At 37.3% G+C, this 22,991-nt stretch overlaps 1 protein-coding gene across 1 annotated transcript in view; it reads left to right on the top strand.

Moving 5' to 3' along the window:
• LOC115212233 (serine/threonine-protein kinase greatwall-like) overlaps window positions 1-22,991 on the top strand; it is a 788,337-nt gene that overhangs the window by 307,134 nt on the left and 458,212 nt on the right. Inside the window, exon 7 of the mRNA XM_036502979.1 lies at window positions 1,492-1,580. Coding sequence (XP_036358872.1) covers window positions 1,492-1,580 — 89 coding nt within the window. The remainder of the gene's footprint in view (window positions 1-1,491; window positions 1,581-22,991) is intronic.

Raw genomic sequence — 22,991 nt, 5'->3', positions numbered from 1 at the left:
GCGTTAGGAAGGGCATCCAGCTGTAGAAACACTGCGAGATCAGACTGGAGCCTGATGCAGCCCCTGGCTTCCTAGACCCCGGTCAAACCGTCCAACCCGTGCTAGTGCGGAAAACGGACGTTAAACGATGATGATGATGATGATGATGATATATATATACATGTGGCCATGTGTGTATTGTTGGTGATTTTCTTTATTTATCTTCCCTTCTTTGGACTTATTTCTATATTTCTGATGAAGAGCTCCGCTTGAAACGTGAAATCCTCTTTCTTTTCTTTCCTTTCCTGAGTGTCCAATAACACAGTTACTTATACCACATTCTCATGCTTTTTCTCGCTTGTTCTTGTTTGGATTCACTATATATATATACATAGTGTGAAGCTATATTCCCTTCTATTTCATCAAAATCTTTGAGTAATATGTCTCTAAATCCCTGTCCATTTGCAGGATCATTAAGCTTCCAGACTCTTCTCCTCTATGCTGGTCATCTTCTGGGCATCCACTTAGCCCTGATCCTGAAGTCACTATCTACAATCTACCTGTGCAGGTAGCATGTAAAACAGCTTTTGAGCATGGCCATTGCCAGAACCGCCTGACTGGCCCTTGTGCCGGTGACAGGTAAAAGCACCCACTACACTCTTGGAGTGGTTGGCATTAGGAATGGTATCCAGCTGTAGAAACTTTGCCTGATCATATTGAGCCTGGTGCAGCCTCACCGTTGTACCCATACCAGCATGGAAAGCGGTCGTTATATAATGATGATAGTATATTAAATTAAATACTAAAATATTTACTCCAATTCTTTATTATGTTTGATAACTTTGCCACAGGATATTGAACATGTTTCTTTAGTGCTGCAAATCCAACACATTATCCACTGATTTAGTTTTTGTTTTCTCCCTTCTTTGTTTTGAACTCTGCAATCACCACTTAAGTGCTATGGCTTCTTTCTTTCTTTTTGAAACGGCACTACATCCGTGTGTGTGTGTGTGTGTGTGTGCTATAACTATGCTAGAACCTTATTCTTTCTTTCCTCCCAATTCCTTTTTGTATTTCTGTTGTGAAAATTAAAGAAAGAAAAACAGAACAACAACAAGCCAAGGTGTGATTGTCATTGAATTTCAGCATGCCATCAATAAAACATGGGAAAAATACCCTTCAATGTCTTCTGGATTAATTATTTGAAGGAATTAATTAATTTCAATTACCTTTTGCAAGACTTGATAATTGTTATTTAGTTCCAGGTTTGATTCTTCACAAAGATTTCTTGGCCATGATTGTTGTTGTTTTGTTGACATTAGTTGTGGTGGTAGTAGTAGCGACACTATTATACTATAGCTAATATTCTATTATTACAATGATCATTGTGATTAATATTAATGTCCTTTCTTGATTAAATATTTTTTTGAATTTCATTTTCTCAAATTTCTTTTTGTGTTACTTAACTTTTTTTTTCCTTTTTTTCCCCTCTTTTTCTTCCAATTTTAAAAGAGATCTGAAACCTGACAACATGCTGATTTCCAATGAGGGCCATATTAAATTGACTGATTTTGGTTTATGTGAAGTCACCATTAATACAAGTTAGTACATGTTTTTTGAGTTCCGTTTCAACATTTTTCTATTTAGTATAATTTCATTCTTCTCCCTTGAAATTTTAACTCCAGAAAGGGAATGCAATAAAGTATTATTTTTATTTCAATCTTTCCAGTTTTAACTAACTGCTAATGCAGTATCATTTTGAGAAATTTGAGTCCAGTCAGAATGTTTGTCAACTGTGCTCACAAAGAGAAAACAAGTTTTACTCAGATATTGTCTTCTTTTTAAATGAATGTATTGTGTATATTTAGAAAGAAATCTAAAGGGGCAACTGTTTGACTACAGTGTTTGGTATTAGTATCATATGGTATTGGTGCTGATACAAGCTAGATAAAGACTAAGTTGTATTTCCGATGGTTGATTGTAGCCAAGATAAGCAAGACCAAGCAACATGTGAATTCATGTATTGAAACTAGATTTTGAAAACAATCAAATGAAGGTTCGTGATGTAGAGCAGTAGTAGTGCCTCACATATTTTGCCCTTTAACATTTAAACCTACCATATCAGACCCCCCCCAAATATTCCACCTATTTTATGTACATCCAACCTCTCACAAATACTTTACAATATCATTTGAAACGTAAGCAATTACATCATAGAAATCTCAAAGCTACAAAGTAACGCATGGTTAATTTGAGGCAATGTGGTGAATAAAGAAGCTTTTTATTCTGTGCTGATGAAGGGATTTCCTGGAAATCACGATACACAGATATTGTTTTGAGCTGAGTGGAAGTGCTAGATTCTCTTGTTCATAAATATAAGGATACAGATTGTGTCATATGGCCAGCGGGAGACGATGTCTCCTGGGGCTAAATTACAGCAACCTTAGTTCTAAACCAGAATTGCCATGTTATGTTGGCAAATAATCTTTACTCCAAATGAGCTTTACATTTGACAAAGTAATGTGAATTCGAAAGGGTTAAGCAGTTTTCTGATATGAATTGCCCTTGAAATTAGGCAATCAGCATCTGATAAGAGGTGAAGTTTCTGAACCTGAAAAAAGGCTTCGTCTTTATGGCTAACTTTTGGTAATGTTATATATACGATGGAAACATAAGATATACTTAATAACATGTAGCATTTGCAACAGTTTTAGGAGTTCTGGTTGTGTATTATGTGTAGGGAAGGCATGATGCAAAATTTGTTTTCTAACTGTTTTGGGAAATTGAATTTTTGGTACTTTTGAAGGAGACTTGGTACTCCTAGCTTTACTGAAGGACAATTTAGGATAGTTTAGCAATGAAGGTGTGAGATATTTTATCTAAGTTGCATGTGTATGATGCTTACTCTGAAGAATAATATCAAGAAGGGACAAATAGTGGTGACATTGGTAATTAGTAGTGAATTTACCGAGGAAAGTGTGTAAGAAACATGGCTAGAAATAGCAGAGTTGGTAGTGTGGGTCAGAGAGAGAGAGAGAGAGAGAGAGAGAGAGAGAGAGTAATGGTCTGATGATGATCTAAGAGATGAGAGATGAGTTGAGCCTATAGGTAGGCAACTAAACTAAGCTTTCATGCCAAGTTGAATTCTGATGCTTTTTCTGAGGTTCACAGTGGTGAAAAGCCCCTTCTGTTTAGGGCAGAGAATAAGTCTCTGACAGATCTGGCTCTCTGGAAATGGTTTTGGTGGTAATTGAGCAATGTGAGAGGAAGTGGTTGTTTATAGCTATCTCTATTTCTGGAAAATAAAGATGTGATATTCTTTTGTTCACAATTCTCAACACTAAAACTCACCGGAATATAAGTATTGTTTTACTTTAATCTATATCATCCATAGATTTTGTGTCTGAATATTCTCAGCTGATCTTCTTTAATATTGTAAATGTAGCCTTAATTCTGGTGAGCACTCTGGTTATATAAGTTTATATAATTCAGTTTATATGAATCTTCTTGTTACTAGAATATTTGACATTTGAATAAAACCCATTATATTCTTAGATGCTTTGATACAGTTAATGGGGGAGGATTAAGGCTATATAGCTGATTTAATAATTGCTAAGGCTGGAGCCAGCAGCAGAATATGAGTTTACAGAGCATTTAGAAGAAATCTAGACAATGACTGCTTCTGTTTATGACAAATGATCCTGCTTTGTATTATGTGTAGACCATATGATGCATATGTTTTAATTACAATGAAATAATTTGAAATGAACGAATGGAACTTGCAACAGTATGTTTGCTATCCAATGTGTACTTGAAACACAAAGTGACATATTAGAAGAGAATTAATCTTGTGTGGGTATATAATTTGAATACCTGCCATATTGAGAGAGAATGTTCTGTAAAGTAACGGAGGGTAGGTAGGCAGTGGCCAGCTGAAGGAAACTCAAGCTGAAGTTGTTGCGTTATTTCTGTGGAACTTATGGTGTGATGAAGGAAGTCAGCCATGGCAGTGTGCAGAAATACCACATTGTGTCAGTATAATAATTATTATCATCACAATTAATGCTACATTGGCTTCTGCTTAAGCCAACTGCTGCTACTGCAATAATAATAATAATAATAATAATAATAATAATAATAATAATAATAATAGTAATTTTATGATTAGCTTTAGCTTCAATATCAGTATCATCCTGAATATCTTTTAATACTGTAATGAGCAGCAATGAGATATCCTATCCCCATATATGTCATAATGATGCTGTTGCATTGATGAAATATTTTTATTGTCAGATAACAACTTCTGTAAAATCACTGAGAATTTCATCCTTTCCCATGTGAAACTGGATAATAGAAAGTAATTTTGTTGACGTTATTTCTACAGAGATTCTATAGAAATTTTAGCCAGCGCTGATTTTTTGCTACATTTCATATCGAGATGTCAGATGTAAACAATGTGATCAAAGACGAGAATGGGTAATGAGTGTATATGCCATATTTTAGAGGTTTTTGCCCCTTCATCACCACCTATCAAACCCACTCTCACCTTCAACCACCTTGCTTCTATAACCACCACATACAGTGGTTGTAAGTTATTAGATATACCAATTTACATATTAGATGCATTCCTGTGGCTGATATGCAAACATTAAAGGTTTGTAGGTACGTGGTACTTCATAAGCACAATATACTCTAAGACTGTGCTTCTCAAACTCTCTGATATGGCATGCTGGCAGTTTTTTTCCCAATGTCCCAGGGATCGGTAATATTTCTTAATAATATTAATTTATACCGGAAACAATATATATAATGAATATTTTAAAAGTCGACAATTTTTATTATCTTATATTTATTTTGTGAACAAATAATACAATATTACATAATCATTTTATAAGCATTTTATAATGTTTCTTTCTTCTCAGGAAACTTGCTGTGTACCAGAAGCTGATGGCTTGTGGACCAGCACTGGTACGCAGACCACCACTTTGAATATTGCTGCTCCAATGTATACTTAATTTTTTTATTAGTCACTATGACATTCTGTTGCATCAGCAGTGCTCGTACATTATTTTGTTAAGGTTATTTCTACGGAAGTTCTGTAGAACTTATAGCCAGCACTGATTTTTGCTACGTTTTGTATAGAGATGTCAGAAATCTTTAATAGAAAGTAAATATAATTATTTCTTTATTGCCCATAGGGGGCTAAACATAGTGGGAGACAAACAAGGACAGACAAAGGGATTAAGTTGATTATATCGACCCTAGTGCGTAACTGGTACTTACTTAATCAACTCCGAAAGGATGAAAGGCAAAGTCGACCTTGGCAGAATTTGAACTCACAATGTAACGGCAGATGAAATACTGCTAAGCATTTCGCTCGGCGTGCTAACAATTCTGCCAACTCGCTGCCCTTTAATAGGAAGTAAATATAATGATTGCTTTAAGAATATGGAATTACTTTAGTTTACTGAAACTATATGGGTTTTTCTGTATTTTGATGTTTTTCTAAAATATAAGGAAAATAGATCCATTTTTGTTTTTTATCATTTGTAAGACTTCAAATCTAGTAGCACTGACAAACCTTCACTGACCTTGTCTAGATAAATTAATATTAAGCTACAGAAAGGAGCACAGGTTAATGGTGGGTGGTTAGCTATTTATCTTTAACACCTTTCAGGTAAAATAACATCAAACCATTAATATAGCAGCAAGTGTTTCATTGTGTGAAGCTAGCTACCAGGTAGCAGATCATCAGTGATACACCAGTGTTATCTTGCATTTAGTTGTTGCCATTAATCCAGAGTGAAACATATCTTTTGTAGCCCTTCATTGCCTAGAAAGAATTCACAGTTTTACATTAAAAACTCTTTTGTCAATAATGGTTTCTCCCTGTCTCTCTTTCTCTTCTTTGATTTTACTATCACTTTCTCTATCCCACCCTCCCTCTATCTCCTACTATGCATGTTTGTTATACACACCATGTGTAACAATATAAATTCAACAACAAACCCTGCCGTCTGCCTGACTTTGCCAATGCATTTGCAGTGATCATTGTTGTGTTACCTTCCCACCTCCACTCCTGTGCTTGACAACCATTAGCCCATATGCCACCAAATGCTCCTGTCATGTGAACAACCCATCCCCATAGAGAGGTCCCTTCACAGAATTGTAGAAAGGCATTTAGGGTGCTAATTGTATTTAGAAGAGAATAATTTCTTATTCTTATTTAGAAAATCAAATGGCAGCCCTGCATACATACATGAAGCATGAGTAATTTCTTTTGAGATGTGGGCCTCATGTAGCATAGCTCATCAGGCAGGTTGCACCATTAAGAAATTCAAGGTAATTTTAATAAATGGTATTTTCGTTGTGAAATTAGGTGTTCTATTTAGAAAGTACTTTCAGGTCACAGTTTTTCCATGACTTGTGTGTTTTGTGTGTAGACAGGCAGATGGAGGGTATGCCTGTATGTTTCCCCCCTCTCAGCACCAATACTGACAAGTGTACCCAGATGCCGTTAGTTCACTAGTCTTTAAACTATCAACTTGGTACCTAAATCTGCCTAGTCTCTTTCTACCTAGTACCAAGGGGATAACACTAGTACCTGCTGGTTCCCTCAGTCTACTGCTATATCAGAGACAGCTTTGTAGCTATTGGTTCAAAGCAACTTTGTAAATTGTGAAAATCAAGGAAAGTTATGGCTTTGGTCATAGCAGAGGTGACCCACACTGGAAGTTAAGCACTCAACACAAAGCTGTTCATGAAAAGGTTTTTGCATGGAAATTTTTGAGACTCCACAAGATGTAGTGAAGGCAACCCATCTAGAAGACACTGACTCTGTATAATATCTGAACTAGTCTAGAGGGAACATTTTAATCTAGACCAGTGGCTCTCATCTGTGGTCCATATGGCCTTGGAGATTCATATATGAGGGGCTACCTAACAGAAACTGGAATTTTGCAATATTATTTTACTCACCTTCAAAATATTCTCCATTTGAAGCAATGCATCAGCCTAGGCACGTTTCCCACTATTTGAAGCAATGCATCAGCCTAGGCACGTTTCCCACTATTTGAAGCAGTGCTGGAACGCTTGGTGAATTGATGCCTTTTAACGTCTCTGTCATTTTGTTTTTATCCACCTCTTGTACATCTATAACTTCTGTAGCACCAGCTTTCATCACCAGCGATGACCTTCGTGAAGGTCCTTGGTGAAGGTCCTCCAAGATCAGTTCTTGAATTTTCATAATGTTTTCATTCATTCGGGATATCTACTGTTGTCCTGAATGAGGTTAGTCTCCCAGTAACAAGGGACCATTCCTAAAGCATGAAAGCCACTTGTAAACTTGTGTTTTGCTCATGGCAGTGTCTTTGTAAGCTGTTTGAAGCATGACAACTGGTTTGGCCACCATTTTCCCCAGCAGAAAACAGGATTTTACAGAAACACGATGGTCCTTCATTTCAGCCATTGCAAAAATCAGTGAACAGGGGAGAAGCACTGCAAAACAAAGATGCACTACATGGCAGTATAAGTCCAATGGACACTGCCAGTTGGCAGACTGATGCCTGATGGTTGCACCAGCTGGGTTCTTGCAGCAGAGGCCATTAACTACGAGTTTGTTCTACTGAGTGCATTTCTTGTTACTTTTGGGTACCTCCTCGTAAGATTTAGTTGTTAAAATTTATGTTCTGTAAATTGCTTATACTTCTACAAGACACAAAATATCAAAAATTTTTTAATAAAATTCCTAATAATATTTAATTATTAAAATACAATAAGATATTTTTTTATGTATTGAATGGCTAAGGAGTTCCAGTAGAGTAAAACAAGAACCAAAGGGATTCATACCGTAAATCTTCGAGTCTAATCTGCGTTTTTTCCCCAAAATTTAAAGGTCAAAATCCCTAGTGCGTACTATACACGAGGTTAAAAATGAAAAATATTTTCTAAGCAATGTCTGAGTCTCTATTTGCTGTCCGCTAATGTTTGTTCAGACACATTTTGTGATGCCGGGTGCGAAAATACCTTAAGCTAAGCTTGAAAGCAATGAAGTCATAAAAGAATCATCCATAACTTGCAGTAAGCAACATTTATTAAAATAAAAAGTATTCAGAACACAGAATAACATGTAACAAAAACAATTTGCAAACATATTTACATTCCCACATAACAGTTAAGAACATCACCATTATTGTATTACGCATGCGCGGAAGTGTTTGTTCGACTAGGTGCTGCTGGCTTAATTACGCACGACTCATGTTAGAGAAGGAGTGCGTATTATACACAAGGTTTAGGTTTTTCAGAGGTACAGCCCCCTAAAAATCCCCTGTGTATTATTCTCAAGGTTGGACTATACTCGAGGGTTTACAGTAGGCAAAAATGGTTGAGAACCTCTGATCTTGACAGATAGTTTTTTTCTAGTGCTGGTGCCAATGATAAAATGCACCCATTCTATTCTGTAAGTGGTTTTAGCTAGGCAGATTACTGAATTCTTAAAGTCATGATAAAAGATGGAATGATGATAGTCTTTAGAGAGAGAATTGATTAATCTTGACAAAGACAGTTATGTAATACAACAAATGTGTGCTGTAAAGTAGTTGATGATGGGTGGGACTCCATCCATAGAAGCCATATCACATTAATGACATACACATTAACTGATTTGCCTGTTTTTTTTTTGTTTTTTGTTTTGTTTTCTCTATTGCTATGTGTAACAGATAACGACGGACTCTGTTGGGTGGTGTGGAAGCTCACCCAACCCATGCCAGCTTAGAGAAATAGATGTAAAATGATATACAAACGTACTGCCGTAAACTGTTAAAATCTATACAATATTTGATTTGGAGAATTAATGGGAAACATCCATTTGTGTGTCTGGAAAGGTTTTACAGGCTGCCATTGAATGACTATCATTGCTTCATTACATAAAGTAAAATGGTTTTGAAAAGGACGGAATTCAAAAAGAAAAAAATGCCAAACTGGTCTACAGCTGTAGATTACAAACCATTGTTCAGCTTACATTGTTGTTGTTAGTTTTAAGTTCTATGGAAAGGAAGAACTGGGTAAAATGTTTATTAGAAGGAAGGGCAATGCTATATTTATGTTCAAAGGAAGCAATTGGTGTAATGGATGGCTACAACAGAACAAATTCTTAACCCTTAACTTTTCTCTGGCAATCTGTAAAGTTGTGACATTAATGTGAGTGACCACATTTCTTGATTTCATCTAAATCACCCATTACAGAACATTTTGAGGACCACTGTTTGTTGGTGATAGACTTAGGCTTACAAGTGTCATTGCCACATGAAAATATCTATCCCATGCTCCCTTAATCCATCTCTGTTTAACTTTGATCAAATCGTGGTGAGAGGATTTATGGGGAATAAAACTTTAAAAAAAGAATTACTGTTAACAACTGATGTCTTTATAGAGATGACCATGACGTTATCTTGAAACCAAGCCTCAGGTACCATCAAATTTTGACACAAGTTGGTTTTGAAGCTATCATTGTTTGGATTGGACAAAATTTACCACCTTCCCTATAATTGCTATTATTAGCAAATTTTATTTAGCATAACTCGAAACTTATTATGTCTGCTGTGTCATTTTGGAAGCAAAGTATAAATTGTTTGTCCTTTTATTTAAATATATATATATATATATATATATATATATATATATATATGGTTTTATGTTTTGTTGTTTATTGTCATTGTTGTTGTTTTCATACTTTCATTCTTTCCTGTGAAAAGTTTGTTTTAATCTATTGTTAATGAAAACTTTCCAGGGATAAGCTTTAAGGCATATATGGTGTTTTTTTCAAAGTCATTTTTATCTAATTGCTCGAAGAGAACAGGAAACAAAACCAGCCTATCAACAATAGAAGTAACAGCAGCAATAGTAACATCACAACCACCACCACTACCACCACCACCACCAATAACATCAGCAAGTCCAGTAACATCACCACCACCACCACCACCATCAATATTAGCACATCAACAAGAAACAGCAATAATTGTGAGAGATGTGTCAGATACATTAAGTTTTGCTACAGACTTAGCATACCTTGCAGATTTCAACCAAGGAAATAAACAAAGACTATGAAATGAAACAAAACCGAATATGATGTGGTGCAGTGTTTGTGTGGAGTGGGTGGTGGAGGTCATCTGCTGCAGACATCTAATTTTGAATCAGTCCAGGGGCCTTTTCTTTTCTTCTTATATCTCAGCTGGGGGTTTCCAAGTTTGTGTAAGAGAAAGAGAGAGAGAGAGAGAGAGAGAGAGAGAGAGAGAGAGAGAGAGGTGGGGGGGATGGAATTCTTGTTATGTACGGTAGTGGCAGTAGGGATTGCATTTGATTCAAGTGCTCACATAATTATTGATGGCTACCACAGATGCACACACTGTCTATAATGTAGCTGTAGAGAATCTGAAGTGAAAGCGTCTCAGTTATTATCATTTGTATGTAAATTGAAGAGTTTCAGCTCTTTGTTATTGTGGTTAGGGATGAGAATCATGACGATCATAACTGCAACAACAAAGCCGACTTGAGTTGCTCTTGTGTCTAATTTGCTTGTTAAAAGTAACAGTGACTATACAAATGAAAGTCACTGCTATTTTCTCATTAGGACTGTAGATGAGTAAGAGAATAAAAAATAAATGGAGGAGAGAACGGATAAAAGAAATAAATAAAGAGAAAAGAAAGAACTTGAGCTGTGCCTCACTGAGTTTATAAAGATGTTGTGGGAAATGATGGGAACTATAGAGCAGGGATGGGAAACTTTTCATCAACTGAAGACTGCATCATACCGTTTCCAAGTGGGAGAGGGCCGCATGATAAAACACGTAAGCATGAAATATTACTTGCACACTTCACACTGCGTTTTTTGCAGTTCTTCTTAATTTTATTTGTCTTAGTATGAAATTAATAATCAAGAAACTCTTTGAGGGCTGCATGCAACCCACAGGCCACAGGTTGCCCATGCATGCTTTAGAGTAAAGTTGAACACATGGCTGTGCTTTGATTACTATTTGTAACTATTTCACTTCTCATGAGAAATGATGTTACCCTTCATTTTATCTCTCTTCTCTTTCAGATTTTGCCTTCTGTCATACTAATATGTTGCTGGAATATGTTTTTTATAGCTGGCTGGAGCTGGATATCTAGAGCACTATCAGTTACTTGATAATGTGCTTGGGGTGTAAGGCCTGAGGAAATTTTACTCTTCAGTTATCAGATTGCAACAGTGCCAGTTAATATGAGGGCATTTGCTGTCAGGGTTAGGATCTGGTACTTTTTGTTTCAGCACCCAAGTTTATATATACATATATATATAAAATCATCATCGTTTAACGTCCGCTTTCCATGCTAGCATGGGTTGGGCGATTTGACTGAGGACTGGCGAACCAGATGGTTGCACCAGGCTCCAGTCTGATCTGGCAGTGTTTCTACAGCTGAATGCCCTTCCTAACACCAACCACTCCGAGAGTGTAGTGGGTGCTTTTACGTGCCACTGGCACGAGGTCCAGTCAGATGGTACTGGCAATGGCCATGCTCAAGTGGTGTTTTTTACATGCCACCCGCACAGGAGCCAGTCCAGTGGCACTGGCAACGACCTCACTCGAAAGTTTTTTCATGTTCCACCAGCATAAGTGCCAGTAAGGCAACACAGGTAACAATCATGCTTGAATGGTGCTTTTTACGTGCCACCGGCACGGAAATCAGGTTGACATGTTTTGGCATGGTTTCTACAGCTGGATGCCCTTCCTGATGCCCACCACTTCACAGCGTGCTGAGTACCTTTTATGTGGCACCTGCAAGACAAAGACCTCTCAGTTGTGAGAGGCAATGATGGCATGACCATAAAGGACATGCCTGCCTGTCTGTATGGATGGCCACGATTTTACTTAGCTTGATGTCTATATTTAGGGATATCACTTTGACTTTGGTGGGGAGCATGTTGTCTCCAACACAGTGAATCACCTATCGTCTTGGCCCTTTGTTGTTGCTTCCATGAGACTCAGCATTTTGAGAACCACACTCTCTATTTTGTCTCATCTTTTCCTGGGCCTCCCTCTTCCACAAGTTCCATCCACTTTATGCAGCCGGCCCTCCTTAGCACAGCTCTTATCATCCACATGCATTACACAATCAAACCAGTGCAGCCTGCATCTGATACCTCAGTTCTTCTATCGGCATCTTAGCACTTCATTATGCAAGTACACTGACACTGCACATCCAATGGAATACACTAGCTTCATTCCTCTCTACATGTCCTCTGCCTTCAAGGCCTTTGTCTCACTACCATATAAAATTGCTGTCCATACCCAACCATCATACAATCTGCCTTTTAGTCTGAGAAAGGAAGACCCTTTTGCTGCTAACAGAAATAATAACTCTCTGAATATTCTCCATCCTGTTCTTATTCTAACAAGTATAGTTTCAGAACACTCTCCTCCACTGCTAATTAGGCAACTGAAACTATCTTCTACTTGTAGGGAGCCCCTGGGTTTTTGGGGAAACCTATTTCCCTTATTGTCCTCAGTGTTTAATGCTCCAGTACCTGCATGCATACATTCTTCTTTGAGTTTCCATCTTTGAAATCCACTCACAAGGTTTTGGTCAACCCGAGGATATAATCGAAGATGGCATGCAGCTGGACTGAATCCTGAAACCATTTCGTTGGGAAGCAGACTTCTTAGCACAGAGCCATGCTGCTGCTTGGATGTTACAAATAAGCTGAAAGGAGTGAACATCACTGAGATGAAGACAAACATAGTGTCATACATGATGAGTGTCACTGTGAAAGCATATAATTTTGGTCGAGTGTCTCCTACTATAGGCATGGGCTGGCCAATGCCTTGTGAATGAAATTTGATTGACAGAAACTGTTTGTTGTGTGTGTGTGTTCATGTGCATGCTCTACTTTGTGTGTGAACACTCATGCTCTACTGTGTATTTGTTTCTGCATGTCTTTATATTGACACTAGTGCATTGACTCTGTGTGTGTGTGTGAAGTGCATCTGTACTATTTTTGCAACTATTGTTGATGATTGTTGTTATTGTTTAACCCTAGGTCAGCCTTTATCCAGCAGATCTATCATCAAAAGTATTCCAGCCACAGTCATCTCATCTTTTTTTTTTTCTCTTTGTATATGGAAGACTTTGGTCTTTGAAAACAGTAAGAACATTTCCTGGAGATTTAGCTGCTATCTGTAGCAAGTTGAATGCCTGTATAGAGGAGGTCCCTTCTGTGTCAAGAAATCTGACCATGATGAGTAGTCAGAATGATTAGTGCTGTTTCGATTTCCAATGTCCATGTCTTTTTGCTCTGCATCTTGGATAATTTCTGTCAGCTATTAAAATTTGCTGGGGAGTTTAATCTGTTTCTTCAAATTTGCTCAGTATAACGATGGTACTGCTGCTCTGGTGAGGAGCTGCTGTGTAAAATCTTTATAATTATGCATGTGTCTTTTTTTCATTTAAATAATCACCTTAGCTTGAGGTTGTGTACAATTTTAGCAAGACAAGCAGGAATGGAAAGGAGAACGAAAAATGTCTATAAAACTGATAATAATGATACCAGGTGATGGTGGTGGTGAGGACGATAATAATGATGATGAGGAGGTGGAAGAGAATCAAGAAGAATTATGTTCATAATGGTGAATGTGGTAGTGGAGATGTTGATGTATGTGTCAATAGTGTAAGAGTTAGAAGGCTGTGATGTTTGTGTGTCAACAGAGAATCTGGTTATATTGGATGATGTCGATCTCTGTTGAGCCAGTGTCTCTATACATTTATATTGAACCACAAACATGGTTATTGATCTTGGGCTAATGGGCTGGGAAGAGGGTGATTAGGTGTGGTAATTGATAAAAAGTGGTGGGATAGTGAGGACCATATTAGAGACCTATCTTCTCTTTCTTTCTCTCTCTCTCTCTCTCTACTCGTACATGCACACACATGAACACTACCACAACTATCATGTGTGTGTGTGTGGATGTGCAGATGCACTTGTGCACCCACCCACACACATACACACACATATGAGGTATGAGATAAAGAAGCGTCAGAAGCAACACTGTGCACATGCATGCACACATTGTAACTGAAAATGAAAACGAGGGATGGACCAAGGCAGAGAAAGCCAAAAGTACTGCAACACCCCACCCCCCACCGACTCTGTTGCAAATAGTCACCCTCTTTCTTTTATTTCCTTCTTCTTCTCCACTTTGCCTCTTTTCTGTCTTATTGTTGCTTCGCTCCATCTCTCTCTCTCTCTCTCTCTCTCTTTCTCTCTCTCTCTCTTCCCATACTACTTACCTATATTGGGAACATTCTACCACACATGTATGCATACATCGCACAACTTCTGTTGTTGTTGTTGTTGCTGATGTTTATGTTGTTCTTGTGGCCGCTGTGCTATTGCAATTAACAACAATGTATTTCCTGCCTGTTACTTTGAGAAACTCAAGTTTATTCAGATCTGCCATTCTTTTTATATTTCTTTCACAAAATCGGACATTTCCCTGACATCCTTGAGAACTTTTTCTTTTCTTCTTATTTGCCTGCATGCCATGGCCTTTATATATTTTTGCACCATGTCTCTCCCCCACCACTTCCCACATACTCAAGTGTGTGCATATCTGTGTGTGTGTGTGTAAGATCATCTGATAGTTTGAGTTAAGAGAATATGAGATGCTTTTTTATTGCAAGAAAAGACAGATATATTTAAAACAGTGCATTTGCAGTGAGTTTATTTACAAACTCTCAAAGGATGGCTTGGTAAATGTTTGAGGTTTGCCTATAAAAACAGATCCTCTGTGTGTGTGTGTGTGTGTGTGTACATGCGTGCATGCATGTGTGTGTGTGTGTGTGTACATGCTCATGCAAGTATGCACTTATGTGCACATGTATTCACGCACATTTGTCTTTGTAGTTGGAAGGATATAATGGCAGGACAAATTATGACTTGGATGCTTTTTCTTTTTAAACACACACTCACACACACATGCACGTGCGCGCGCGCACTCACACACACACACACACACACACAGAGCATTGGTTATTGTCTATGTTGAAAGATAAAGTTTTTCTTCTGATAACAATGTATCAGTATGTATATGTGTGCGTATACATACATACATATATATGTATTACAGTTTATTAAAATATACCAATTTTCCTCCTTTCCTTTTATCATATTTACACCCATTTTTTTTTGTTTTTTAATTTTTGTTTTATAATTTATAGTAGAAGAAGCTCTGTGATTGGGAGAATTAAGGTTTTTAGGTTATGGATCCAGAAGTGGTTGTCAGGTTAAATGATCAGATTTTTAAACTTAGCTATGAATATGATTCATAAAGCACCATTAGCCAGATCTCAGTTGTGTTTTACAGGATGAGGCTGTAAGTTAAATAGATTTACCTCCTCCGGCAGCTAGTGTGGTATGTCTCAAGGCAACGTCTTATCCCTCTTCTTAGCTCAGCCAACAAGACAATAATATTTGCTCATCCTATTTTGTTAATTGTAGAAGCAAAGTGGTTAGATGGTGTAAATGTTGAACTATAGATTGTGAGCTCAAAACCACTACAAGAGTATTGTTGCATTTTTGAGTAGAATTTTTTTTGTTCAGCACTGGATTCATTTAGATCTGTGGCTCTCTACCGAGGTTCATATGACACTTGTGGGTTCATATAAGATTTTTAGGGGTTTACACAAACAAAATAGTAGTTTATTAAAGGTCCATGAAAAGATTATGCTTTATATGTATTTATTGCAAGAAACAGCAAGATTTCTTTCTCTAATGTTCCACATAGTTCAGCCGACACACGTTGATGTGTGAAAAACAAACTAAGATTTTGAAAGGAGTATTTATAAAACTATTTTTTAAGCATTGAATGGCTATGGGGGCCCACTAGAGTGGAATAGTAATCAAAAGGGTCCACAGGTAAAAAAAATAGTTGAGTATCACTGACTTAGATTCTGGAATAATATTTAAAATCATCCAAGACTATATATATAGGATCAGTGGACTAGTATCTTCCGTGTGGTGGTGATGGTGGTGCTTCATACCATAAAATTGAAGTTGTTTGCTAATATTTCAAAATCTCCTGAATAGCACTTGAATTTTTCATGGTATTTCACAATTCGGGTTAGAAAAATTGATCCAATTGTTAAATAAACTGGCTGCATGGGTTGAACAATCCTGCAAATTCAGATATTTGGATAAAAAGAAACATCGTTACACCACTCAGACAACAACACTGCAACCCATGGATCCGTTTGGGTAGTCACTGCTGGTGAAGGTTTTAGGAGGTCAGAGTGTGCAAATCCTACTTCAACCTGTTTTAGTTACCTTTTATGACATATAGAGGAAGTGTTGGGTCTGTTCTTTCACATGCTGGCCTATACACATCCACACATCCTTGTTGTTAGTTATTTTATTCACCTTGAAGAAATTATTTTATTGTCACAAGAGAGAACAACAATGATTGCAGTAGAATTTGATAGACATGAGACTAGAGTTTGCAAAATTACTGATATAGCTTCCTACCTCTCCCTTATAATGATAATAATAATAATAATAACAAGATCACTCAGAGAGCACAAACCACCAGCAAGGCAACACCATGTCCTTTCAGTGATTAGCCAGAGATGATTTTTAAAACGAGAATATCTGAAATAAACTCGACTACTCTCACAAACAAGAATACTAAAAATGAACCCGACCACTCTCAAAAATTAAGAAAAAATACTGGAAAAATAATCCAGAATCTTTGTCCTGATTGATCCCAAAATATAATCATTTCATGCCAGTCATGAAGCCAAACATCCCTGAAAGTTTCATCCAAATCCATCCAGCGGTTCTTGAGATATCTTGTCCATGAACAAACAAACACACAAATATGACTGAAACACTATCTCTGCCTTAGCGAAGGCAGAGCTAATAAGGATTTCTTAGCACAAAGCCTCAGATGTAAGGAAGTGGGAGTATACAATCAAATGAACTGGTCTTTGGAGTTATACTGAAATGCAACATTATTTCTGTTTTGGGTTTGAATTCACGATATTATGAAATTTAACTAAACACACTACATGTTTCAATGACATTTGTTTACTGTGTCACACTTTATTCAATAATATATTAATCTAATCTACTTGAATAGGTGCAGGCATGGCTCTGTGGTAAGAGGCTTGCTTCCCAAACACATGATTCTGGTTTCAATCTCACAGTGTGGCATCTTTGCTAGGTTTCTTCTGTACCCTTGCACTGACCAAAACCATTTGCCCTCACAAAAGCACATAAGCCTGGTGCAATAGAATCTTGTACAAAATTGTTATGAACATAATGATGATGATTATAACATTGTTTCTAATGGCACAAGACCAATGGTAGGAGATTGCTAGTACATTCCATTGACCCCATTACTTTATCGGTACTTTATTATCTCAAACCCTGAAGAATGAAAGGCAAATCTTGGCCATGGCAAGATTTGAAACTCATAATATAAAAAGCTAGAAGAAATATCACAAAGTATTTTATCTATCCCTCTAATGTTTCTGCCAATCCACTTTTTTAATAACAATGGCGGTGTTGGTTGTGGTGGTGGCAGCGGAAGTGATCGTGATGTTGATGAATAATTCCTGTGATGTCTAAATTTGAAATACCTTCTGAAATACCTCAACACCATCTTATTGAACATTTAATTGATTTTTGGTTTCCTTATTGTTTTTTGACAGCCTTTCTGTTTATAGTATTAAATGTGTCTTGTATAGATGTTCGTATATCTCTTCTGCAATTATCTCTGCTTTGGTGTTGCCACATGAATGGTCAGTTCTTTGAGATGACATTTCCTTTCAATTCCAGGCAAGTTCCTTGAGTTAGCTATCATCATCATCATCGTTTAACGTCCGCTTTCGATGCTAGCATGGGTTGGACAGTTTGACTGAGGACTGGCGAACCAGATGGCTGCACCAGGCTCCAATCTGATTTGGCAGAGTTTCTACAGCTGGAAGCCCTTCCTAACGCCAACCACTCCGAGAGTGTAGTGGGTGTTTTTAAAGTGCCACCGGCACGAGGGCCAGTCTATGGTAGCTATGGTAGTGCATTTCCCATTTGACTATTATTCTTATTGCAGTGCGTGAGGGCGCGTGGCTTAGTGGTTAGGGCATTCGGCTCATGATCGTAAGGTTGTGAGTTCGATTCCCGGCGACGCGTTGTGTCCTGAGCAAGACACTTTATTTCACGTTGCTCCAGTCCACTCAGCTGGCAAAAATGAGTTGTACTTGTATTTCAAAGGGTCAGCCTTGTCACTCTCTGTGTCACGCTGATTATCCCGAGAACTACGTTAAGGGTACACGTGTCTGTGGAATGCTCAGCCATTTGCACGTTAATTTCACGAGCAAGCTGTTCCGTTGATCGTATCAGCTGGGACCCTCGTCGTCGTAACCGGCGGAGTCTTTTTTTAAGTCTTTATTGCAGTGCTTGTTTTAGCTGCTGCTGCTGCTCTTCCTCCTGCATCTTCTGTTATTGTTGTATCTCATATTGCTTCTGCGGATCTTGTAACTTTGTTGTTGCTGTTCTTTTAGGCCCGTTGGTTCACTTGTATATTTGACCATTTCTTTTTGTGTTTCGTTTTGTTGCTCCAAAACCTTTTACTTTACAACAGAGGTTCTCAAACATTTTGGGTTACCTCATAGCCACATAATACCCCCAGTGCCCCACCCCTATTTTTATGTATAAATAAATATTTTGTATTTTACTAATTTATATATACTATGAATCGTTTGATATTTAATATAATATTATATAATTTATGTACAATACTATAATAACATTATGATAAATTCATAGCGTCCTCCAATTCACTGCCTTCCTCCGAACGTCACCTTTTTCTCTACCACTCCCTTAGGCACCAGCACCCACCCGGACCGTCTCAAAGTCCACTGTGGGGTGGTAGCATCCACTTTGAGAGCCTATGCTTTAGAAGGTCATTTCACTTCTTTCCTGTGACCCACACTGCTTCCTCTTTATGGATTGTTTCCTTCTCACTTTTTGGACTCTGCATAGTCCTTTGTAGCTTCCTCACTCATTAAGGGTGTCGATGTTATGCCTGTGTTTTCAGGAATTTCTTTTTGCTTTTATTGTTGGTAGGAAAACTTCTTAGTGCCCTTTTTATTTACCTGTAGTAATTGTTATTGCTTTGGGTTGCTGGAGCTATTGTGGCAACTGCTGTGATTGCTGCAGTCAGGGTGTTGGAGGCAGTGATTGAGTGTGGCATCCTGCTCTTTTCTTCTTCCCTCTGATTCAGATTGCTTTGAGCTGGTCAGCTGCACATAAATGTAACATCTGGGGTTTCTTCTCTTGTTGACCATCTTTTTATAGTCTTTGGATTAAAACAACTGAGAATGCATCCAAGATCTTCCAGTGAAATCAACACTTGGAACATCAGCAACATTTCTGTTTGGTTTCCCTGCTAATGGAATAATTATAGTAATGGTTTTCAAATTTTCGCACATGTCTGACAAATTTAGGGAGAGGGTGTAATGGAAGTACATCGACCCCCACTACTCAACTGGTACTTATTTTAATCAATCTTGAAAGTTGACCTTCATAGAATTTGAACTCAGAACCTAAAGAGCTGGAAGAAATGCCACTAAGCATTTTGTTCCATGTGCCAATGGTCCTGACACCTTGCCACCATGATAATAGTAATAATAGTCATCATCATCATCATCATCATTTTGCAATAGTGAATTTGAGTGGCGGAGATGTTTTTACGTTCCCTATGTAAAACTAGACTAGTTCCAGTTGAGAAGTGAAACCAGACTGGGGACTTTATTTACAATCAATTTATCTGACATGATGGCATTAACAATGATTTCATAATTCTTTCTAAATTTGCCATAGTGCGAGCAATTTGTGGCGGTGGAGAAAGTTGATTACATCGGCCCCAGTCCTTTACTGGTTCTTATTTTAACAACCCCGAAAGGACGAATGGCAAAATTGACGTCAGTGGCATTTGAACCAGGAACATAAAAGACAAAAGAAATACTGCTAGGCATTTTGTCTGGTGCAGTTACTATTCTACCAGCTCACTGCCTGAAGCCATGACATAAAAATGAGGATATCTCATTAGTTGTCAGTTAAGTTTTGGATAATATTGGTATCTATTAAGGCGTCGAGCTGGCAGAAACGTTAGCATGCTGGGCGAAATGCTTAGCAATATTTCATCTGTCTTTATGTTCAAATTTTGCTGAAGTTAACTTTGCCTTTCATCCTTTTGGAGGTCAATAAATTAAGTACCAGTCATGTACTGGGGTTGATCTAATCGACTGGCCCTCTCCCCCAAAATTTCGGGGGCCTTGTGCCTAGAGTAGAAAAGAATATTGGTATCAGTTATATCAATGACACTTGTAGCTACAAGTGTTTATGTCCTAAGAAAGCTTTCTGTTGAAGGGAGAAGAGTTGTACTGAGTGATGTGGATAGTAAACCAGAGAGAGAGAGAGAGGTGGTAATAATCAGAAAGAGAAAGAAATAAGGAATGCTATACAAATTCATGCATGCTTGCATATACACACACGTTTTTACTTTACAACAGAGATTCTCAAACTTTTTGGGCCACACACACATACACACACGTGATATACTCAGAACTAGTTGTTGTTTAGGTGATGGAGTTTCACACAGGTATATTGGTTAATGGTGGTGGTGCTGATGGTGGTAGTGGTAAAGAAGCAGCAGTGAATACTGAAGTGATTTCTTTTTTTTTTTTCTATTGAATTGAAATTAATTTGTAAAAAATCTCAGTCATGAACCTTAGTGCAACTAATTCTGTTAGAGAACAAAAACTGAGCCTTTTTACCGTTTTTTTTTCTTTTCATTTTGACTTCATAAAAATACAGACAGTGATGATGTTGTGTGGTAATGAGGAAGAATGAGAAGATACAGGGGTTGGATATTGTCAGAGCAGATGGATGAATTTTGAAATTGAGCATGGGAACAGCAACAAGAACAAGAGAAAATACGAATGAAAGAGAATGCAATTAGTATTTACAAGTGATGAGAGAAAGAAATGAAGAAAACGGAATAATTATTATGTCTTAGCTGTCAACACAATGAGAATTTCCATGGGTCCAGCGAGTTTCTTTTATTGGCATTGGCAGATAAAAGTGAAGTCCATAAAAGTGAGATTTTTAGCTAAGAACCAAGGTTGTGCATTTACGTGCATACTGTAATGCATTTAGTTTTCATTCTGGTGTTTTAGCTTTGTTCACTGCTTTGCAATAATAATGATAATAATAATAACTCTACTATAGGCACAAGGCCTCAAGTTTTAGGAAGGAGAGCTAGGTGATAACATTGAACCCCAAGGATCAAAAGAGAAGTTGACCTCAGCAGAATTTGAACTCAGAACATAAAGCTTGAAGCACTAGAATTTTTTCTGGCATGCTCACTTCAGCACAGATCCTTGAATTTTGATGTAAGGATGAAGTTTATTGACCCCCACTGTACTTGATTGATACTTTTTACTAAAGTGTATTATATAAATATATATGCGGGAATTAAATTTGATGTTGTTTTTATGAAGATTCAGAGCTCAGCTTTTTAAAAATTATTTGAAAGATTTAAACCTTGCCATTTCACATATAGAAATCTTCTGATGAATTTTGAATTTTCATAACAAAGTTGGTGCTAGTGTTTTGTTTGGTGAATAGACTTAAAACACAGTTCTTTGACTGAACATTTAGGAATTATCTTTAGACTCAGCAGAATGTATGTTGTAGACTAATCAGAATTGAGATTTTGTACCCACTGTCATGTGCATGTATGTGTGTGTGTGTATGTATGTGTGTATATATGTATATGTATAGTTAGTGATTTGAGCTGTGAATTTTGACAGGCTTATAGCAATAAGCTGTCCAAGCATCTTTCTATGTTTTGATGTCTTTCTGATGAGTGTATAGGGGTGAGGGGAACAACCAATGTAAAATTTGATTGGTGTTAAAAACATTGCTGTCTTCAGATGGAAAACAGGATGTTCTTTTACTGACAAAGATCACCAAATTACTTCTGCACCACAGATTTAATCAGATATGGCTTGATTTGTCAGTAGAACAATATATAACAAAGCCTTGCCTGTGTGGAAGCAATAAATTGTATTTTTGCAAGCCATTTGTTGTTGTCTTATATTGTATGCTGTTTACATTCAGTGTGTTGGCTGCAAAGAAATGGTAAGGGTGTAATAAAAAAAAGAATTAGAAAATAAAAATGAAAAAAAAAGAGCTTGTTTTTAACAGCATCTTATAATGTTGAATAGCAAGTTGCAGTGTTGAAGAATGAGGTGATCAATATATCTAACAGGAAAAACCAAGGTGCATGGCTAAGTGGTTAAGATATTTGGCTCATGGTCATGGTTGTGAGTTGGAATTTGGGTGGCATGTTGTGTCCTTGAGCAAGACACTTTATTTCACATTGCTCCTGTCCACTCAGCTGGTAAAAATGAGTAGAACCTGTAAATCAAAAGGCCAGCCTTGTCATATTCCGTGTCATGCTGAATCTCCTTGAGAACTCTGTTATAAGTATGCATGTCCTTGGAGTACTCAGCCACTTGTACATTAATTTCATAAGCAGGCTGTTCCATTGATGGGATCAATTGGAGAGCTCATCCTCATAATCAATGGATGTCAATTTTAGTTAAAACTGAACCAATATTGGTAGTGAACCTTGTTTATAATATTTCGTTTTTGGATTTGGTTTGCAAGATTCTTTATATGAGTTTGTGTATTGAAGCATATTCTGTTGTGTCTGAAATCATAAGTCACAAAAAGAAAATGACTCTCCCCAGACACAACAGAACTTGTTTATAATGTTTTCTGTTGTTTAACTTTGTTACACACTGAATGATATGTGGTTAAATCAATAAGCCTTAAAGCATTTTTGGTTTGTAAATGATATTTCTTTTTGAAATCAAGTTGTGCATCTGTTTGCATACACCTGTACAAC

Source organism: Octopus sinensis, linkage group LG5, assembly GCF_006345805.1.
Source record: "Octopus sinensis linkage group LG5, ASM634580v1, whole genome shotgun sequence".
Taxonomy (NCBI): Eukaryota; Metazoa; Mollusca; class Cephalopoda; order Octopoda; family Octopodidae; genus Octopus; species Octopus sinensis.
The sequence above is the reverse complement of the archived record's forward strand: the minus strand, read 5'-3'. Positions and strand labels throughout refer to the sequence as shown.